The sequence below is a fragment of the Pan paniscus genome, chromosome 17 (genome assembly GCF_029289425.2).
Source record: "Pan paniscus chromosome 17, NHGRI_mPanPan1-v2.0_pri, whole genome shotgun sequence".
In the NCBI taxonomy this organism is placed as follows: Eukaryota; Metazoa; Chordata; class Mammalia; order Primates; family Hominidae; genus Pan; species Pan paniscus.
The window spans coordinates 27,655,157-27,675,167 of NC_073266.2; the positions used below are offsets into that span (position 1 = coordinate 27,655,157).

Consider the following 20,011-nt stretch of genomic DNA (forward strand, 5'->3'; position numbering starts at 1 on the left):
CAGGAGGAATGAGAGCCAGTGGGCTTCTGCCAAGGACACACCATCGTCTCATTGCAGAGCCCATGTGGAGTAGTATGCACAGTCACTGATTTTTCAGTCATTTATACCTCTTTATGCTGCTAAGAAACTTTCTCCCGTAACCCACCTACACATAGCCCATTTGATTTGAACAAGAAAGACAGAAAGGACAGTCTACTTAGTGGCTTAGAACAGCACTTAGTATGACACACTTTCTCTGGACCAGGAACCTGGGCATCACTAGGCTGGTTCCTCTGGCTCAAGGTTGCTCATGAGATTGCAGTCAAGCTGCTATCTCAGCTGAAGGCTTGTCGGAGAGGGGGAGAATCTGCTCCCAGGCTCCCTGTGTAGCCATTGGCTGGCCTCAGGCTCTTGCTGACATCTGGCTGGCAGAGCCATCAGTTCTCACACCTGGGGCTCCCCATAGGGCTGTTTACAGCATGGTAGCTGGCTTGTCTGAGGACAAGCAGGTGAGAGAATAAGAGAGAGCACTCAAGATGAAAACCACAGTCTTTTTAAACAGAATCTTGAAAGTGACCCTTCATCCCCTCTAGAGTGCCCTATTTGTGTTAGAAGAAGCCTGTCACAGGTCCCACCCACAATCGAGGGGAGGGCCCACACAACAGCATGAACACCAGGAGGTGGGGGCTCTGATGACAGGTTTAGAGGCTTCCTTCCGTATCTTCTTACATGGAAATTTTCCTTTCTCAATTATTACATGCTGGATCCCATTACACTGACCAGGCAGAACTTACTGATTCTGTTTGAATTCTAAGGGCTTTATGAATGGGAAACAATTTCTGAAATCTTAAATAAAAGGCTATACCAAAACCATACATGTGCTGCATTGCTTGGAACATTTATACAAACGTCACATGTTCGCATAAATAGTTAAATAAAGTATTTGTCCATCTAGAAAAGCGAGAGGAGGAAGAGGAAGAGAAAGAAGAATTTGAAGAAGAAAGGAGCCGTGAGGAAAAAAGAAGTATCAAAGTTCATGCCATGGTCTCCGTATTCCAATTTATTATGAAACAAAGTTACATCTGTGCCCTCATAGCTATGATGGTATGTATGATATGATGGTAGGTATAATATGATGATATGTATAATATATGATGGTATGTGTGCTATGACGGTATGTATAATATGATGGTACATATATAATGGTATATAAGATATGATGGTATGTATGCTATGACGGTATGTATAATATGATGGTACATATATAATGGCATATAAGATATGGTATGTATGATATGATATGATATGATAGTACATATATGATGGTATGTAAGATATGATATGATGGTGTGTACAATATCTGATGGTATGTATGATATGATATGACGGTATGTATGATATGATGGTATGTATGAGTGGCGGCTGCCAGGGTGCTGGAGAAAGGAGACCACAGTCCCACTGGCTCTAAGTGCTGCTATCTTCTCAGGGCTAGCAGAAGTATAGGATCCCCCTAATGCCTTGGCAGAGAATGGTCAGCTGTGTTAATTTTTCATGGGATATTTATACTACAGATTGTAAAATTATGTCCTTTTCAATTCTATTTATCCTCCTTTTAAGTATTAATACATTTCTTCCAAATTAGCTTGTCAAGTCAGACTATCTCTTATTTTGCCAATTTGAGAGGACATATTAGTTTTTTTAAATGACATTGAAGGTCTTCAAGGTTAACATAGGCTGCTTTTATTCGTTTCAGATAGTGAGAGTTATATTCACATCTTATCTTAGATTTGGGTGAGACGTTATTCCTTCTTAGCTGCAATAACTTTTTTTTTTTTTTTTTTTGAGATGGAGTCTTGCTCTGTTGCCCAGGCTGGAGTGCAGTGGCACAATCTCAGCTCACTGCAAGCTCCACCTCTCGGGTTCACGCCATTCTCCTGCCTCAGCCTCCTGAGTAGCTGGGACTACAGGCGCCCGCCACCACGCCCGGCTAATTTTTTTTTTGTATTTTTAGTAGAGATGGGGTTTCACCGTGTTAGCCAGGATGGTCTCAATCTCCTGGCCTCGTGATCCACCTGCCTCGGCCTCCCAAAGTCCTGGGATTACAGGCATGAGCCACCGAGCCTGGCCAGCAGCAATAATGTTTTACCAATATGAGCATCAAGCAACCGTGGTTCCCTAGAGCACCTTCCAATTGTGAGCTCTCAGTTTATGCGTGTTTCTACTCACCATCTGCAACATCACACCTTCAAAACAGACCCTTGGCCCATAGATAGAAGATAAAAGAAGCTATAATCTCTCCCTTTCCCAAAAACAAATTTTCTTAGGAAATTTGATTTATTTTTGAGAAACCTAATATTCTTGTTTAAAATACAACTCTTCCAAATTCTGTGGTCAACAGTGAGATCCTATGGACATCTTTGATGATAAAAATAAAAATATTCTTTAACTCAAGGGACACAGAACCTAGGCACGATTTCCCCAGGCACTCAGTCCAGGTGCTTCTCAGATGAACCTGTGTGTGCTCAACTTCAGTTTCCAGTAAGGAACACAGCCACATGTGAGAGGAGACTGGGAAAAAGAAAGCACCACAAAATTGAAGAGGCTAATTTGGGGATTGCCAGCTCTATTCTTCAAATAAAATTAGTTCTGTGTTCTTTGGTTACTTTTTGACATTTTCTGTACATCAACTGCTACTTTAAACAGCAGCAAATCTCTCATTCTGAGCTCACAGGAGTATACCATTTTTTTTTCTCTCTAAGCCAGATAAGTTTGGTCTTTTCTTTAAAGCAATAGAGCTAAATAAAATAAAATAAAATAAAATAAAATAAAATAAATAAAATAAAATAAAATAAAATATTTGAATACACATTTTGCTACTTAACTGAAAAAAGTCTATTGTAAAAACAACACAATCCTTCATTAAAAATGTGCCCTTGTCCGGTACCATTCTGCTGTGTTAATGGAGCTACAATGTTAAGGCTTTAAAACCTCCTGCCTTCCAAGCCACCACTCCACGGCGTGGGGTCTCCATCACTCCACCACAACTCTCTACTCTCCCTGGTTTGAATATTATGACCTTTTCTTTTTAGATAGTTTTTACCTTACCAGGGCAGGGGGGACTGAGCATTGTATTGACCATGGTCGTGTTTCCTTTTCTGTCCTCCGGAGGCCTGGAGCATCACCTATCACAGCTGGCTGACCTTCGTGCTGCTGATCTGGTCGTGCACTCTTTGGATGATTCGCAACAGAAGAAAATATGCCATGATCAGCTCTCCCTTCATGGTGGTTTATGGAAACCTATTGTTGATATTACAGTATATATGGAGTTTTGAACTTCCTGAAATTAAAAAAGTTCCAGGATTTTTAGAAAAGAAAGAGCCAGGAGAACTTGCTTCCAAAGTAAGTGAATAGAATACAATAAAACAAAACAATGACGCAAAACCACAATCATCATCATAATCGTATCCAAGAGAAACCTTATAAAAACAGGTTCCAAATATTCACTGCTTTGTAAAAATGAACAAACATGAGACTGTAAGAAACAATTTGCGGTGCTTAGAGGCCTCTATAATTTAAACATGAACATATATTACGCCATGATTTAGCTTTTACTTAGGAATGACAATGTTTTCCACTCAAAGAAAACTTGTATAAATGTTTTTAAGTATAAATCCTCCTAGAGTAAAAATTAGGTGTGAAAATAGGAAAATACAGTGCAAAATGTGTTAAGGGATTATAGGACTGTCTTTGATTATCGTTTTATAAAACATGCTTAGTGCATTAGTGTCACAGATAAGTATTGATTATTCATGACATTTTCCTCCAATTCTTTCCTAAAGAACATTTTTAGCAGCAAAAATGAAGTATGACACTTGCTGTTTTTCTTCTACTGGTTATATGATATGTTCTTATCTGAGTTAGAATGTTCATACTCTTCTCATTACTCATTTGTTTTCATGGGCCATTTTAACAGTTTTATTTCAAAAGATTAGGTTTCCCAACTTACTGTTTGTTTTGTTAACAGAATGGCAGACTAAACACACATTCCCTTTGTGTTAATAATTTAGTTTTAAGACAGTAAAAATAAACGTGTATATATTGAATGGGTCTTGGAAATTAGTGTCTTTGGAGGAGATGGTCATTTACATTACATGAAATTCACCTTTCCTGGGAGCAACTGCCCGCTTTAAGGGTTGCCACACACCCCATATCCAAGGCAAGCAGGTGTAAGTGGGGTAGAGTAGACTAGGGCAAAGTTTGGTCTTCGTAACAGATTTTTGGGTGAAGAGCTACTGGGGTAAATGAAACACAATCCAACAGGTGAATTCTAGTGACAGAGGTGAGAATATAACCCCTGTGTTCATGGACCAAGGGAATGTCATTCATTGATTCATTCATCCCAAACTCCTATGCCTGCTTCTTCTTCTCACCCTGCTCCATGCTGAAAATCCCACGTTATACTCTCACTTACAAGGCACCTTCATCTAACACTCTTTTCTTTTACTCTCTCTCCCTCTTTCCTCTTAAACACAGACCCACACACACATATTCACACACAATTGGTAACTTAGTCTTACTCTATTTTAAAAAATCAAAATTATTTTCTTTTGACTGTGTAAATTCATCACAGTCTCACTCCGAATAGCAATGAAACTGCTAAAATTGCATGCCAAGTCACTAGTTGAATTGTCTCCTGTCGAATCTAAAATTAACAGTTCTTTAGGAGGAAAACATTATTTGGGAAATAAATTTGTTACTCGTGGAAAAAAAAGAGTTATTCCGGGAACCTAGGTCTGCACTTATATTTTAACGCACCCAGGAACTCAGAAAAAGTGCAAGGTTTTGTCATAGAAGATAGTAATACATCTCCAGGCTTATAACATTTCTATTACAATAACATTTGTAAAACACATTTTTTTTTTTTTTGAGACGGAGTTTCGCTCTGTATCCCAGGCTGGAGGGCAGTGGCGCAATCTCGGCTCACTGCAAGCTCCGCCTCCTGGGTTCACGCCATTCTCCTGCCTCAGCCTCCCGAGTAGCTGGGACTACAGGCGCCCACTACCACGCCCAGCTAATTTTTTTGTATTTTTTTTTTTAGTAGAGACGGGATTTCACCGTGTTAGCCAGGATGGTCTCGATCTCCTGATCTCATGATCCACCTGCCTCGGCCTCCCAAAGTGCTGGGATTACAGGCGTGAGCCATCGTGCCCAGCCAGAATGGCTATAATTTTTAAAAAGGCAGATAATAACCAGTGCTACTGAGGACATGGAGAAGTTGAAATGGTCACACACTGCTGGTGGGAATGTAAAATGGTGCAGCAACTTTGGAAAACAAAGTGCCAGTTCCTCAAAATTTTAAACATAAAATTTCCATAAGACCAGCAATTCCAGTCCTAGGTTCATTTACCCAGGAGGATTGAAACCATCTGTCCACACAAAAACTTGTATGTGAATGTTCATAGCAGCATTATCCATCATAGCTAAAATATAGAAATGATCCAAATGCCTATTAACTAATGAAAGGATAAAATGTTGCATGGCCATACAATGGAGTATTATTGGGTATTTAAAAGGGATAAAGAACTGTGCATGCTACCAGTGGATCAACCTAGAAAACATTATGCTAAGCAAAAACAATCCATTTATGAAAGGCTACATATTATATAATTTCATTCATATAAAATTTCCAGATTAGGCAAATCTATAGACACAAAAAGTAAATTCGTGGTTGGCTAGGGCTGAGATAGGATTAGGCAAATCTATAGAGACAAAAAGTAAATTCGTGGTTGGCTAGGGCTGAGATAGGGAGAAAAGGAAGCAACAGTCGTGGGGCTTCTTACACAGGATTGATGAAAATATTGCAAAATGGATTGCAGTGATGGTTGCACAACTCCATGAATATACTAAAAACCACTGAATTAGACAATTTAAATGGGTGAATTGCATGGTATATGAATTATATATCAATAAAGCTATTTTTAAAAACCTACTGTGTGTGACCAGGCATGGTGGCTTATGCCTGTAATCCCAGCATTTTGGGAGGCCAAGGCAGGCGGATCACCTGATGTCAGGAGTTCGAGACCAGCCTGGCTAACATGGTGAAACCCCGTCTCTACTAAAAGAATATAAAAACTAGCCGGGTGTGGTGGTGTATGCCTGTAATCCCAGCTACTTGAGAGGCTGAGGCAGGAGAACCACTTGAATCCGGGAGGCAGAGGTTCCAGTGAGCTGAAATCATTCCATTACACTCCAGCCTGGACAACCAGAGCAAAACTCCCTCTCAAACAAAAACAACAGCAATAAACCTACTGTGTGTTAGGTACTGTATTTCCTAAACAATAGAGTTCCCCCAAATCAAAAGGTTTTTGATTTCTTAGTCCTTAAGAAAATGTTACTATGAAAGCATGGGCACTTAGAACTAGTGTCCCTTTAGCTTTAAAAGATTAATAATAAGGGGTTCTATTTTCTGGGATGAAATTTTCCTTTTCCCATCTATGGAATTCTTCAAAATAAGGAACATTGCAGTCAAGGGAGTATTATGCAAGAAGTACATCTTCCTTTTACAATTGTAATGACGTCACAGTCAGGAGGGAATCAACCAAGGACCAGCACCTCAAGGAAGACCACCTGTTGCAGCTGATTTCCTGCCCAGGTGGAAGTTGTTAGAAAGGTTGGGTTCATCTTCCTCAGGACTTGCGTGGTGCTTCTGGCACCCAACACAAACATGGGAGCATCCTCGGAAAACGGACTTAAAAGCAGTGAATCTCAGCTGAAGTCAAGCCAGGTGACCTGACTCTGTCTCCAATAAAAAGGTTTATTTATTGTGCTCCCACTGGAATGCGGAGAAAATGTTACATTTGTTGAATGTTTTTACATTCCAAATGGTTGCTTAATTCTTGTTTTGCTGCTTCTCTACTTTCAGATCCTTTTCACCATTACTTTTTGGCTACTGCTGAGGCAGCACCTCACAGAGCAAAAAGCTCTGCAAGAAAAGGAAGCTCTTTTATCGGAAGTCAAAATTGGCAGTCAGGAAAATGAAGAAAAAGGTAAATTAGTGTATATGTGTGGCTGGAGAGTTTGGTGCTCAGCAAAATTACAGAGAAAGAGCCCCAAAATACATCAGACAGCTTCGGAATAAATGAAACTGGAATGTAAACTTGGAGCAATAAGTAACGTTATTACAGCGTGTAACTTTTTAGGTACATGTGAGAGTTGCAAAGGAGTGCTAAAAATGTGCCATTTGGGCCGGGCGCGGTGGCTCACGCCTGTAATCCCAGCACTTTGGGAGGCCGAGGTGGGCGGATCACGAGGTCAGGACATTGAGACCATCCTGGCTAACACGGTGAAAACCCGCCTTTACTAAAAATACAAAAAACTAGCCGGGCGTAGTGGTGGGCGCCTGTAGTCCCAGCTACTCAGGAGGCTGAGGCAAGAGAACGCTGTGAACCTGGGAGGCGGAGCTCGCAGTGAACCCAGACCTCACCGCTGCACTCCAGCCTGGGCGACAGAGCGAGTCTCCCTCTCAAAAAAAAAAAAAAAAAAAAAGAAAGTGCCATTTGATCCTCACGAAGGTGATTCCCAATGAAAGAAAAACTGAGGCTCTGAGAAATTAAATGCTTCCTCCCAGGTCATACTTCTAGTGAGTATTGGAACCAAGAAGCTAAGTCACATCTTTCACATTTAAAACTTCTCTCTTCTTTCTTAACAATAGTACACCACAATGTAAAAACAGAGGATGATGATGTTATCACCTTGATAATTTTAGACCTGCTATATAGGTAAAATAAGAACAGCTTGCTCCCTAATTCCCTAGATATGCCAATAAATGTAAATTTAATATTTGTAGAGTGGATTGAAGACTTGTGAGGTTAAGAAGCACTGTCTGTGAAAAGGAGCCTAGAAATGTCCACAGAAGCTGTGCTGGTCACCTTCAGATTAAACCAGTAACCATAAGAATGAATACAGGCATATATATATCTCCATACACACACACATATATTTATGGTTAGTTTCTTATTTGGACCTAAACAATGAGTTGTTCTTCAGTAACAAAAGTCTGTCTATAAGATTCAAATCTTGCCTATATGAGTTTGGATGACTCTGTTCAACATAGTGATTAAATTAACCAGCTAATTTTGGTAAAAAATGGTTAATTTGAGATCAACTGTTGCTCTGAGCCCTCACTTGATTTTCACTCTCCTCACTGTGAATCTACTAGTTGTTTGAATAAATTATTCAAATTAACCCCAATAATTATTTTGAAATAATTATTCAAGTTCTTCAAATATAAGGCTGTGTAACACAGAGATGAGTCTTATGTATTTTAAAGCAACACAAAATAAGTTTTTTATTTTGATCCATTAAATTGTTTTAAACTTAAATTACAATTACCCTTTCAATCTAATTTAAATTAAATTATGTTTTGCTGTAACTCTTAAATTTTTAGTTATTTAAAAGCATACTTTTTGGTTAAGATTGTTAGCATTAACCACATTTAGTAAAGTACTACTTGGATTGTCTAGAGCCATGAAGCAATTAGAATTTGAAATTGATACAGTCATTTAGATTTGTGCAACAATAGTTGCCTATTTATTTTTTACATCTCACAGTACTTAAAGCTATCACTGGATATCAGAAAGAAAAAAGATTTGTATATAAATTAGTGTTACCAAATTTATTTTCTTGTAAACTATATTTTGAGAAGGTTATGAAAATTGACTTTTAATCTAGTTATGAATGTTGCTGAGTTTATGAGAATAGTCTAAAATCATCCAAATTATACAATAACTTAGAAAATGCATGCCTCTACATCCTACACCTATCACATGGTCAAAGTGTGGTTCTGCACAGATAACCAGCTAAGTATAACAGCACAGTTTTCTATTTGAAGATGAGGAACTTCAAGATATACAAGTGGAAGGAGAGCCCAAAGAGGAGGAAGAAGAGGAAGCGAAGGAAGAGAAGCAAGAGAGAAAGAAGGTAGAGCAAGAGGAAGCTGAAGAAGAAGATGAGCAGGACATCATGAAAGTCCTGGGCAATCTGGTGGTGGCCATGTTCATCAAGTACTGGATCTACGTCTGTGGAGGCATGTTCTTCTTCGTCAGCTTCGAGGGTAAAATCGTAATGTACAAAATCATCTACATGGTGCTGTTCCTGTTCTGTGTGGCCCTATATCAGGTAGGTACACAGTTGACCATTTTAATTCTCACATCTCTCCCAGGAATATACATGAGCTACATTTGCAGAGATTTTAAATCACTAGGATCTCATGAACATGGATAAAGTGATTGGCAAGATTCAAACGTTGTATCCCAAGAATCCTAAAATGGGAAATGACTGTCTTCAACTTGTTTACTATTTCAGAATTTCAGGGCTGGGTGCAGTGGCTCCTGCCTGTAATTTCAGCACTTTGGGAGGCAAGGGAGGAGGACTGCTTGAGGCCAGGAGTTCCAAACCAACCTGGGCAAAATACTGAAATCTTGTCTCTACAAAACATTTTCTTAAATTAAAAAATTAGCCAGGTGTGGTGGCACACCTGTAGTCCTAGCTTCTTGGTAGACTGAGGCAGGAGGATCACTTGATCCCAGGAGGTCAAGGCTGCAGTGAGCTATGCTTGTACCACTGCACTCCAGCTGGGCAACAGATTAAGATGCCATCTCTAAAAAAAGTAAAAATAAAAATTTTAGGTTGTTGAAAAATCAGGAAAAAGTTCATACATAGGTTTTCCAAAAATTATTGATCAAAAAAAAAATCCGTAAAATTGAATTACATTTGTATTTCTTTCTTTCTTCCTTCCTTCCTTCCTTCCTTCCTTCCTTCCTTCCTTCTTTCCTTCCTTCCTTTCTTTCTTTTTTTTTGTTTTGAGACAGAGTCTTGCTCTGTCCCTTAGGCTGGAGTGCAGTGGCGTGATCTCTGCTCATTGCTCACTGCAATCTCTGCCTCCCAGGTTCAAGCAATTCTCATGCCTCAGCCTCCCAAGTAGCTGGGATTCCAAGTGTGTGCCAACACCTCCAGCTAATGTTTGTATTTTTAGTAGAGACGGGGTTTCACCATGTTGGCCAGGCTGGTTTCAAACTCCTGGCTTCAAGTGATCCGCCCTCCTCGGCCTTCCAGAGTTCTGGGATTACAGGCATGAGCCACCGCACCTGGCCTGTAAAAATTGAATTATATTTTAAAATAGTAATTTAAAAGCTAGATAATCTGAAGTCGTAGAGTATTCCTAGGTATACTTTTGCATTTCAGGCTTTAGGGTCAGAAAAAGATATATGTGTGGCATGTGCCTGCTCTTTGTGTACATATATATATGTATAGTGCATTGACTGCTTTCATATTTCATTAATTAAAAGAATTCCATTCATTAAAATAAGTTAATATAAGAGATACATTAAAATGAGTTAGTCCTCCACAGACTCACTTTTAACTGACGATAAAAGAGAACCCAATAATAGAAACACATGAAAGAGTAAAATATCTTGCAGGTAGCCAATAAAACAAATAAAGGAACTAAAATAAACAAGAGTATATCATATGTTAAGATAAAAAAATCTCAAAAGAAATCAGTGAACTTTTGAATACTCTTAAAAATTCAGAATGGATGTTCTCTAATGAATATCCACAGCTTACGGTAAAACAAGATGTCTTTTTTCTGTGGTTGGTTCACATTTTCATTCATACAATATTGCTTTCAATTTCAAGATGGATGTGGTTTTCTCTGAGCAATGATAACCACAATGACAGCAGCACCTACCTTACTGTTCCTTGAGCGCCCCCTATGGGCCAGATAGCTTGCAGGAACCCATAAGCAATATCTATTTCATCCTCCTAGCAACCCTGCAAAATAGGCACTTATGGAAGGTTCAGCCTCTTCCCCACACAGTTAGCAACCATTTATAGAACTGGGGTTCTAACCCAGGACCACTCCACTATGATAGACACGGAACATTAAAAACTAGAGATGAAATAGACTTTATTTTCAGACATTTGTAAATGTATCACTTGTCTTACTTGAATTAAACCAACTATTTTTGTGAGTTTTCCTAAAAGTGATTTTTTTCTCATTTTTTTTTCAATGTCTGATTTGCAGGTGCACTATGAATGGTGGAGGAAAATTCTAAAATATTTTTGGATGTCAGTGGTTATTTACACTATGCTGGTGCTTATCTTTATATACACATATCAGTTTGAGAACTTCCCAGGCCTGTGGCAAAATATGACTGGATTGAAAAAAGAAAAGTAAGTAATTTTGAGTTGAAAATGATGAACAAGATGAAGACTTGAATGCATATTGTTCAAAGCATCTTTAAGGAAGATTTTAGTAAAGCATGATGTCATCAATGTCTGTAAGTTCCTCAATAATAGAAATTAAAACTGAGTCATTTTTGTGTTCTCTTTACTTAGCCCTTAGCTTAGAACATAATAGGCACTCCATGAATTTTCAGAATTTTAATGAAATGACATTTTCTACTGTTAGTTTCATGTGAAACACACCTAACACTCAGTCGTGCTTTCTGCCCTCCACATTGGAGCTCAGTTCTTCAGTTCATAAGTAAGTTCATGCACTTATAAAGTAGCAGACTTTGCTCATTTATGTTGCTGGGTGCTTAGAGTCTAAGGAGTATTTAGCGTCAAAAAGAAATAAATTTCTCCAAGTGCTCATAGACTTGTGATGATGAGACGGTGGTTCCTGTGCATGTGGGAGATAGTGCTCTATCCTTTTCTAATTTGCTTCTGTAAACTTCGGAAATTAGTTTGGAAATCCAGCCAGCATTGGGTTTTGAGCTGAATATATTGATGCGGCTGAGAAGGGAAGTCCCTTAGAAGTCTCTGTCCCTTAGAAGGGAAAGATAACTATGTAACTACACCAACACAGCTGAAGTGTCTATACAATAAGCATTTATTAAATGTTGTCCATGTGCTGACACTGTTTTGTGCCTGGAATATGACAGGGAACAAGACAGACAAAATCTAAGCCCTGTAGATCTTATATTCTAGCAGAGGAGACAAACAAAACTATTCAGTGTAAAATAAGTCTATTACACTTTGTGACAGGTCTGTGAAGGAAACAGACAACAGGCTGAGGCAGTGAGTAAGGGAGAACTATAAATGAGTGACTGGCATGGGCTTTGCTGAGGAGCTGGTTTAAACTACAGTTGAAGCATTAGAAGAAGCTTGTCTTGGGAAAAGTGTGTGAGTTGGAGTCTGGGGTGTGGAAGGGCATTTCAGGCAGAGGGAACAGCACATGCAAAGGTCCTGAGGCAAGTCAGAGTTTGGCACAGTTCATAAGAGGAACTGAAGACAGGGGGTGAGTGGACAGCAAAGAGTGGGGAGAATTGAGGCAGGCAGCTGGGATGTGCATGGCTTATAGGTAGCATTATTTGTATTTTATTCTTGGTGGAATTTTCCAATCTTTAAAGATCCCTTGACTAGCTGAGAAAAAGCGATGTGTGGGAGTAGAAACAAGGAGACTAGTTAGTAGGCAGCAGCAGCGGTCCTGTGAGAAATGATGGCAGCTTCCCCTAGATTCGGCGGAGGCAGAGATGGATAACAGGAGTGGGCAATTCAAGAGGTGCTTTAGGATGCTGAAGGAAATGTGGATGAATGAGATATGAAAGAAAAGAACATAGGAGGCATCTGACTTCTCAGTTTGCGCAGGGTAGACAGTTGTACCATTTATTGGTTCAGGGATACTAGAGTGGGGAGAGGGATGTGGAGGACAGCTTTGCCAAGAAAAATAGGAAAATCAAGAATACTGTTTTGGAAACACTAATATAAAATAACTGTGAAACAACCAATTTCCAGTAGCAATTTGGGCACGAGAATCTTACAGGAGGAGCCTGCGCTGTAGATGCACTTTGAGTCCTTGGTGTAAGGATGATGTGTAAATCCACAGAAGAGGATTTCCCTAGGGGGAAAGCACAGCTGGAAGAGAGATCAAAACAGAGTCCTGGGGATATTTCAGCCTCTAGAGGTCCAATAGAAAAGGAGGAGATCATGGAGGAACAAGAAACCAAGAGAGTGTGATGGTGTCAAGACCACACTTGCTTCAAGGAGGACCAGAGGTTTAATTAAATAAAGCTAGAGAAATAGCCCTGGCATCTGGGAATGTCAAGGTTTATTATTGACCATTGTTAAAGTAGGTTAGCTGGCTTGGTGGAAACGAAAGCCATATTGGACCATATGGGAGAGAGGGATGCAATAAATGATAGACCTGACAGGAGTGTAAAACTGTGATGTAGTTTATCACAAAGAGTCTGTGACTTCATTGCGTAAGAGAGGTTCCTGCTTTTTATTTTGTTTTGTTTTGCAGGCTTGAGGATCTTGGCTTAAAGCAGTTTACTGTGGCTGAACTATTCACTCGCATATTCATCCCAACCTCCTTTCTGCTGGTGTGCATTTTACACCTGCACTATTTCCATGACCGGTTCCTTGAACTCACAGACCTCAAGTCCATTCCCAGCAAAGAAGACAACACCATCTACAGGTGAGCCACTGGAAGAAACACAGACCTCTTATTAGCAGGAAGGCAGCCTTCAACCCTACCTTAGGTTGGCCACCTTGCGAGAAGCCAGTAATCTAAAAGTTTCAGCCTTGAATTTTCCATGAGTATCAGCTTGTGAGAAAAAGAGGAAAACATGTGGAAGATTCTGTGACACGTTCTGAAACAATGGGTAGTGACTTACGACTGGTTAATGTAAAATGATCTTGATCGTCTTGTGAGATATTCAGAGTAGCTGTGGAGACTTAAATATTTTAGAGTTGATATGTGTATTTGTGTCTAGGCTGGTTATATGTTTTTAGAACATTTAGGGAATCTGGCTAATTCAGAGAATTTTTCCATTATGCCGACCACAAGTACAGAAGTCTTGTGAGAGCATAGCAAAAGATGATGGGCAGTTTTCCCTTCCACTTTGGAAATAAAGAACTTTGGCTAAAAAAACAGAATCTGCAATTGACTAGTAACTACAATCATATTTAAGAGGACAACATGATGACAATATCTTCTTTTAGCAGCTTATGGTTGTTTTATCCTCATCAATAAATATACATTGTTGCAAATAACAGATGGGATATTACTTTTCCTGCCCATATTTATTCAAACCACAATGGGTTATCACAAATCCTTCACTGTGTTCCATCACGGGGAGATCACAAGCATTCTTTTAGTGAACGCTGACAATGGTCTTCCTTTCTGCCTCATGTTTAGCCTATGATTCAGATATTGGACAAATACTTGTTAAGCAGCTAGGGGAGCAAAGGGCTGTACTGAGAGGAGCACAGAGGCCACGGATGAAAATTCTCCTTAATTATTTGACTTTAAGGGAAAAAATGAAGATATCAATAGAAGATGAAGTAGGAGTTCATTATATGCGTTTCGTAAAATGCCAAACTTCCAGCATTCTGCTATGTAGGAACTAGAGTTATGGATAGACCCAAAACATCTATTTAATGATGAGAAACATTTTGTAATCCTTGGTTATGACCAGCAGATTCACTTTCCTTATTGTGTTGTGTTTCGCCTATCATTCTGATACTTCAGATGACTCGTAACCCATGGAACCAAGAGGTATCAATCAGTCATGACTTGTTTTGCTATCTAGCCACCAGGAAAATCAGGCTCTGCTAAAACCTCTCTGCTCCCAAGGCCCCAGCAGGGAGGAGGGCATGGATGGGGTCAGTGGCTTACCGTCTCCATATCTGTACTCCTGCTACCTTCAGTGATGATCAAGCATTAGGAAAAATAAAGTAGTTATTAGAAGTTTGGGGAACCCTAGAAGATATCAGTCATAGACAAACTTGATGGGAGGGAAAATCACCCCAAGTTTACAAAGAGAATGCCTGCACATAAAAGTGAGAATTGTCAATAATCAGAAAAAGGATTTTTTTAATCATTATTTTGACATTGCTTGTGATCTGTGTGGATAAAACTAGTATTTGATATTTAATTCTGACCATGTAACATGTTTAAATTTACTATAAGCCCTCACCATTCTTTTCAAGGGCCCTATTCAATAATTACAAAGTATTTTAGTTAGCAGAGCCAATTTGTATGTTTGTGAAGGAGTTGTAATTATTAAGCATTGCTAATGAAATCTTTTTTTAAAAAAATCTTTTTTTTTCTTCCAAATGCCATTTCTTCTCTTGCATATTCATTTTTTTTTCTCACTAAAAGTGCCTCCAGCATGCAGGAGCCTTTTTCTTGCCATTTTTCTTAATGTGGATGTGTCTGAGTCTTCTGTCACGCAATCAAACAGAGATATAATTCACCATTTATCCAGAAAAGTAGAAACATGCAGGACCACAGTTTTGCAGAAGACAATTCGGCTCACCAGCCTAGAGACTCCCAAGGTTTGGACCTAGCGTATGTGAAAACTGAATTAAGGTCCCACAGAATTCCCTTTAAGCGTGTATAGCAGTGTTTAGCCTATGCAGGTTCTGGGGAAAGACTGCAGCCCACGTCAAGATGTAGGTTCTGTGTTTCCTCAGCTGCCGCTTCACAGCCCTTACCCTGCACCCCATAGCAGAGAAGAAAGATCTAAATGATCTGTACCGATATGAGTCCTGACTTGCCTTCCTTGCAGCTGTGGCTTAGCCCTAAGCACTCCCTTAACGGTGAATTTTCCATGTAAATGTAAAGGGTGAGGAAAGAGTGTGTAATGCCAGTTCTCTGAAGAGTTTAAGGACATAGGATTTCATTTTTCGTTCTATGAAAATTTTATAATATATATTATATAATAATATAATATATATTATATAATAATATAATATATAATATAAGAATATAATATTTAATATATATTATTTAATATAATATATAGACTATATAATATATTATATAATTATTTATATATAATTATAATATATTATATATTTATATATAATTATAATTATAATATATTATATAATTGTTTATATATAATATATCACATAACATATAATCATATATATTATGATATATATAATTATATGATATATAATAGATATACATTGATATATATTAATATATAATATATAATTATAACATATTACATATAATATACAAAATTTTCAAAGCTTAATATATTATATATAATGTTCAAAGTTTAAATATAGATATATTTTTTCTAGCAACTCTTTCTCATGGGAGTATTTTCCTTGCTCATAATTTTCACCTCACAGTATTTTTTTGTCCTTGGAGTCCTAATACAATGGCTACATTAAAATCAAAATGATGAAGAAAAAGGAATATTTTGAGAGTTAGGATTGACTGTCAGGCTTTGCTTTCTCTGCTCCCACCTCCTAAACAGATGCTTTACAAGAAATGGCCCACAGATCAGCAATAACCGATTCGCTCGTTAAGCTGATTTCCACACTGTTGTCTCTGGAGATATGCAACTCTTCTTTTCCTGTTGTGTCACTTGTTGGTGTATATGTGCTTATGCACGCAGGTGTAATGTAGGCACATGTCACTTGTGTATGAAGCAGAATTTATTGTTTAGACTTACAGAATTTACAAAGTTAGCCTTATGAAAATGTAATAATATAGGAAGAAATTATTATTCCTAAGTAGGCAATCTCAGGAATATTATTTCACCTATATATTGATAGAATTTCATATTATAAGAATTATAACGTATAACATTGTTTATTTTATAATATATAATTAGCAATGATTTACAAAGGACTATTTAAATATTCATTACTGTTTTTTTTTTATTTGAAACGGAGTCTCGCTGTGTTGCCCAAGCTGGAGTGCAGTGGTGCCATCTCGGCTCACTGCAACCTCCGCCTCCCGGGTTCAAGTGATTCTTCTGCCTCAGGCTCCCAAGTAGCTGGGACTACAGGCATGTGCCACCATGCCTGGCTAATTTTTCTATTTTTAATAGAGACAGGGGTTTCACCATATTGGCCAGGCTGGTATCGAACTCTTGACCTCATGATCCACCTGCCTCGACTTCCCAAAGTGCTGGGATTACAGGCGTGAGCCACCACACCTGGCCATATTCATTACTTTTATAGCTCTTTAATTTATGCAGGTTTGTTTTAGAAAGTATTATTATGCATAGAGAAATGAAATGACTTTTTTTAAACTATAGTTTTAGCAAAACCTTAGAAAACAGCATGTTGAATATGGCCGCTGAGTAGGATCCTTTTTTTTTTTAATTCTGGAGTAGCAGCAAAAATTAATTTTTTAAATTATATTTTATTTCATAAAATGTACCTTGAGGCCAGGCACTGTGTCTCACACCTGTAATCGCAGCACTTTGGGAGGCTGAGGAGGGTGGATCACCTGCAGTCAGGAGTTTGAGACCAACTAAGCCAACATAGTAAAACCCCATCTCTACTAAAAATACAAAAATTAGCCAGGTATGATGGCATACACCTGTAATCCCAGCCACTTGGGAGGCTGAGGCAGGAGAATCACTTGAACCCAGGAGGCAGAGGCTGCCGTGAGCTAAGATATGTCACTGCACTCCAGCCTGGGTGACAGAGCAAGACTCCGCAAAAAAAAAAAAAAGGTACCTTAAAAAATTTAAACATTACAAATTTGTAATAAAGTGTGTGAGATGGAGAGGGATGAGAAGAAGGGAGAGGCTTGTTATCTTTTAGCATTTTTCCTGAACATTGTCCGATTTAATGTTGCTACTGAATCTTGCTGTCTAGACTCTTCTTCAAGGCATGAAGCCTGTGAGGGTGGCTACACTTGATGCTAGGAAGCTTAAGGGAGTCCACTTTGTTCGTCTCTGTCTAACAGTCTCCTCTCTTTCTCTCCAACCTGTCTCCTCATTGCATCCCTGTGCTTCCGTCTGCCACCTCGTAGCCATGCCAAAGTCAATGGTCGCGTATATCTAATAATAAATAGGTGGGTACTTCAATGTTTTCTCTCTTATTTTTGTTTGAAGCTATTTTTTGCTGTGTTAAACTCTTAACTGCTTTATACATGAAAATCATGTTGTCAGGTAGTGGACAGTGGTCTTCAGGTATGCTCATGGATGGATTTTGCAAACCAAACCATTTGGTATCTGTACCGACTGGTGCCGTCAAGTGGATGTAGAGGCTGTTGAGGGTCTTCAGCTGGTGCTCAGCCTTTGGCCTTGGTTCAAACTTACGTCCCATTCATTCTGTTCTTTGGTAGAATTAGTGCAAGGCTTGCCTGAGAACTCCCCTCCCTCTTGAACACATAACTGAGAGCTCAGCTCAAGAACCACCTCCTCCACAAACCCTCCCATAAATGCCAACATTCCTGCTAAGAGTAATCCGCCTTCCCTCTGAACCTCCGTAGCACTCCATCACTGATGCTGTCCTGACACTTGCCTTCCGGTCCTCTGTCTGATCTCCTGCCTGCTTGTCTTATCTGCCTTGCTGGAGTAGGGGCATAACCTTCTCAGATCTGGACTCCCTCTATGATTCACCAAGATGTCCCCATGTCACCTACCCCCAGCGCCTTACCCACGAAGTGATATTTGATAGATATTTCCTAAATGAAATGAAAGTAGTCACAATATATGGTTTTAAAAACATCACTTTCTTCAAATATATCTCTACTTGAAAGATCAACATATTATTGAAGAGGGATATTTTACATCACCAGATTTCATATGTTTGCACAGCACAAAAGGCACTGAGATGGCACTGAGACATGGACTTTCCTTAAGATGCATATCACCTAGCTAGGGAGATAAAACATATAATGTCCACGCAAAATAAAAAGCAAGTTTTGATAAATGTCGTGCAATAGGTTATCCCCCAGAGTTATCCTTTGGGATCTAACTTACTAAAACTATTTTACTTTACTAAGTAGGTGAATTAAAATATTCACTCTTGTAATTGCATGTCGTTAGTAATAAAGCTAGTAATTTAGTAAGAGAAATATATCTTGCAATAAATCCAATTAACAAAATAATTCTTCAAAAGATTTGTTGGTTTTCTACCCCGTTCGCTTTTCTTATAGGTAAAATCCTAAGGCAGACAACCAAATTACAAACCCTAAGAGGCAGAACTTCTAACCAAGTATGAAAAGCAGAGTCACTTGTGGATTGCTGAGGGAGGAGGAATGAACGAGGCCTGTCAGGTTTCTTGGGGGCTGGTTTTTGACAACCTGAAAAAGAAACATCAACAACAGGTTTTTCAGCTGATAGGAAGAGAAGTAAGAAACAGACTCTAGCTAGAAATCCTGAGCAATAATCTAAATCCCATCCCTCCAAACATAAGGAACTCCTCACTCTCTTTTTCTCTGTGTTTCTTATGAAGCATTTAGCATTTGCTTTGTAAAGAGAAAGGTGAGACCCGTAAGAGGGCAAGAGTTGGTTTGATGGGCTCCCTTGGCAGCAACTCGTATGACTTTTGATCCCGAAGGACCAGACTTATATCATGAATGGGAGCTTATGCCCCTTACCCCAAGCCACAAGGCCAGCTAATTCTCTCAGGACTTCTTAGAAGTATCAAAGTTCAAAGTCACACCAAATGACCAAAAACTTGTAATATCCCATCTTTACCTTCTTTCCAGTGAAATCTCCTATTTTTGTGTGAATATAAACATGTTAAGAGCAGCCAGAGGCTGGGTGTGGTGGCTCACGCCTGTAATCCCAGCACCTTGGGAAGCCAAGGCAGGTGGATCATGAGGTCAGGAGATCGAGACCATCCTGGCTAACACAGTGAAACCCTGTCTCTACTAAATATACAAAAAATTAGCTGGGTGTGGTGGCAGGCGCCTGTAGTCCCAGCTACTCGGGAGGCTAAGGGAGGAGAATGGCGTGAACCTGGGAGGCGGAGCTTGCAGTGAGCCGGGATGGTGCCACTGCACTCCAGCCTGGGCGACAGAGCGAGACTCCCTCTCAAAAAAAAAAAAAAAAAAAAGAGCAGCCAGAGCTGTGCCTCAAAGGAAACGTTATCAAACAAGCCTGTCCCTCATTTTATAATGTGTGCTTCTGAAATGCTGTATGCAGTGTTGAGTAGGGCTGATTATCCATTAGAATGACAGGGTGAATCCTTTAATAAAGTATATAAGCTTGCTTTCTCTCATAATTTATTTCTTTATATTCAGTGTTTTATAAGG

At 39.1% G+C, this 20,011-nt stretch overlaps 1 protein-coding gene across 4 annotated transcripts in view; it reads left to right on the forward strand.

The window, feature by feature from the left end:
* Nucleotides 1–20,011, forward strand: part of PIEZO2 (piezo type mechanosensitive ion channel component 2) — a 478,719-nt gene that overhangs the window by 350,161 nt on the left and 108,547 nt on the right. For 2 of the 4 annotated variants that reach the window (XM_034943968.3, XM_034943967.3), the window contains exons 12-18: nt 935–1,083; nt 3,148–3,378; nt 6,902–7,025; nt 8,870–9,156; nt 11,063–11,211; nt 13,286–13,459; nt 17,777–17,818. In XM_034943968.3, coding sequence (XP_034799859.2) covers nt 935–1,083; nt 3,148–3,378; nt 6,902–7,025; nt 8,870–9,156; nt 11,063–11,211; nt 13,286–13,459; nt 17,777–17,818 — 1,156 coding nt within the window. The remainder of the gene's footprint in view (nt 1–934; nt 1,084–3,147; nt 3,379–6,901; nt 7,026–8,869; nt 9,157–11,062; nt 11,212–13,285; nt 13,460–17,776; nt 17,819–20,011) is intronic. The other 2 variants (XM_008959670.5, XM_003807526.5) reach the window with 1 other exon arrangement.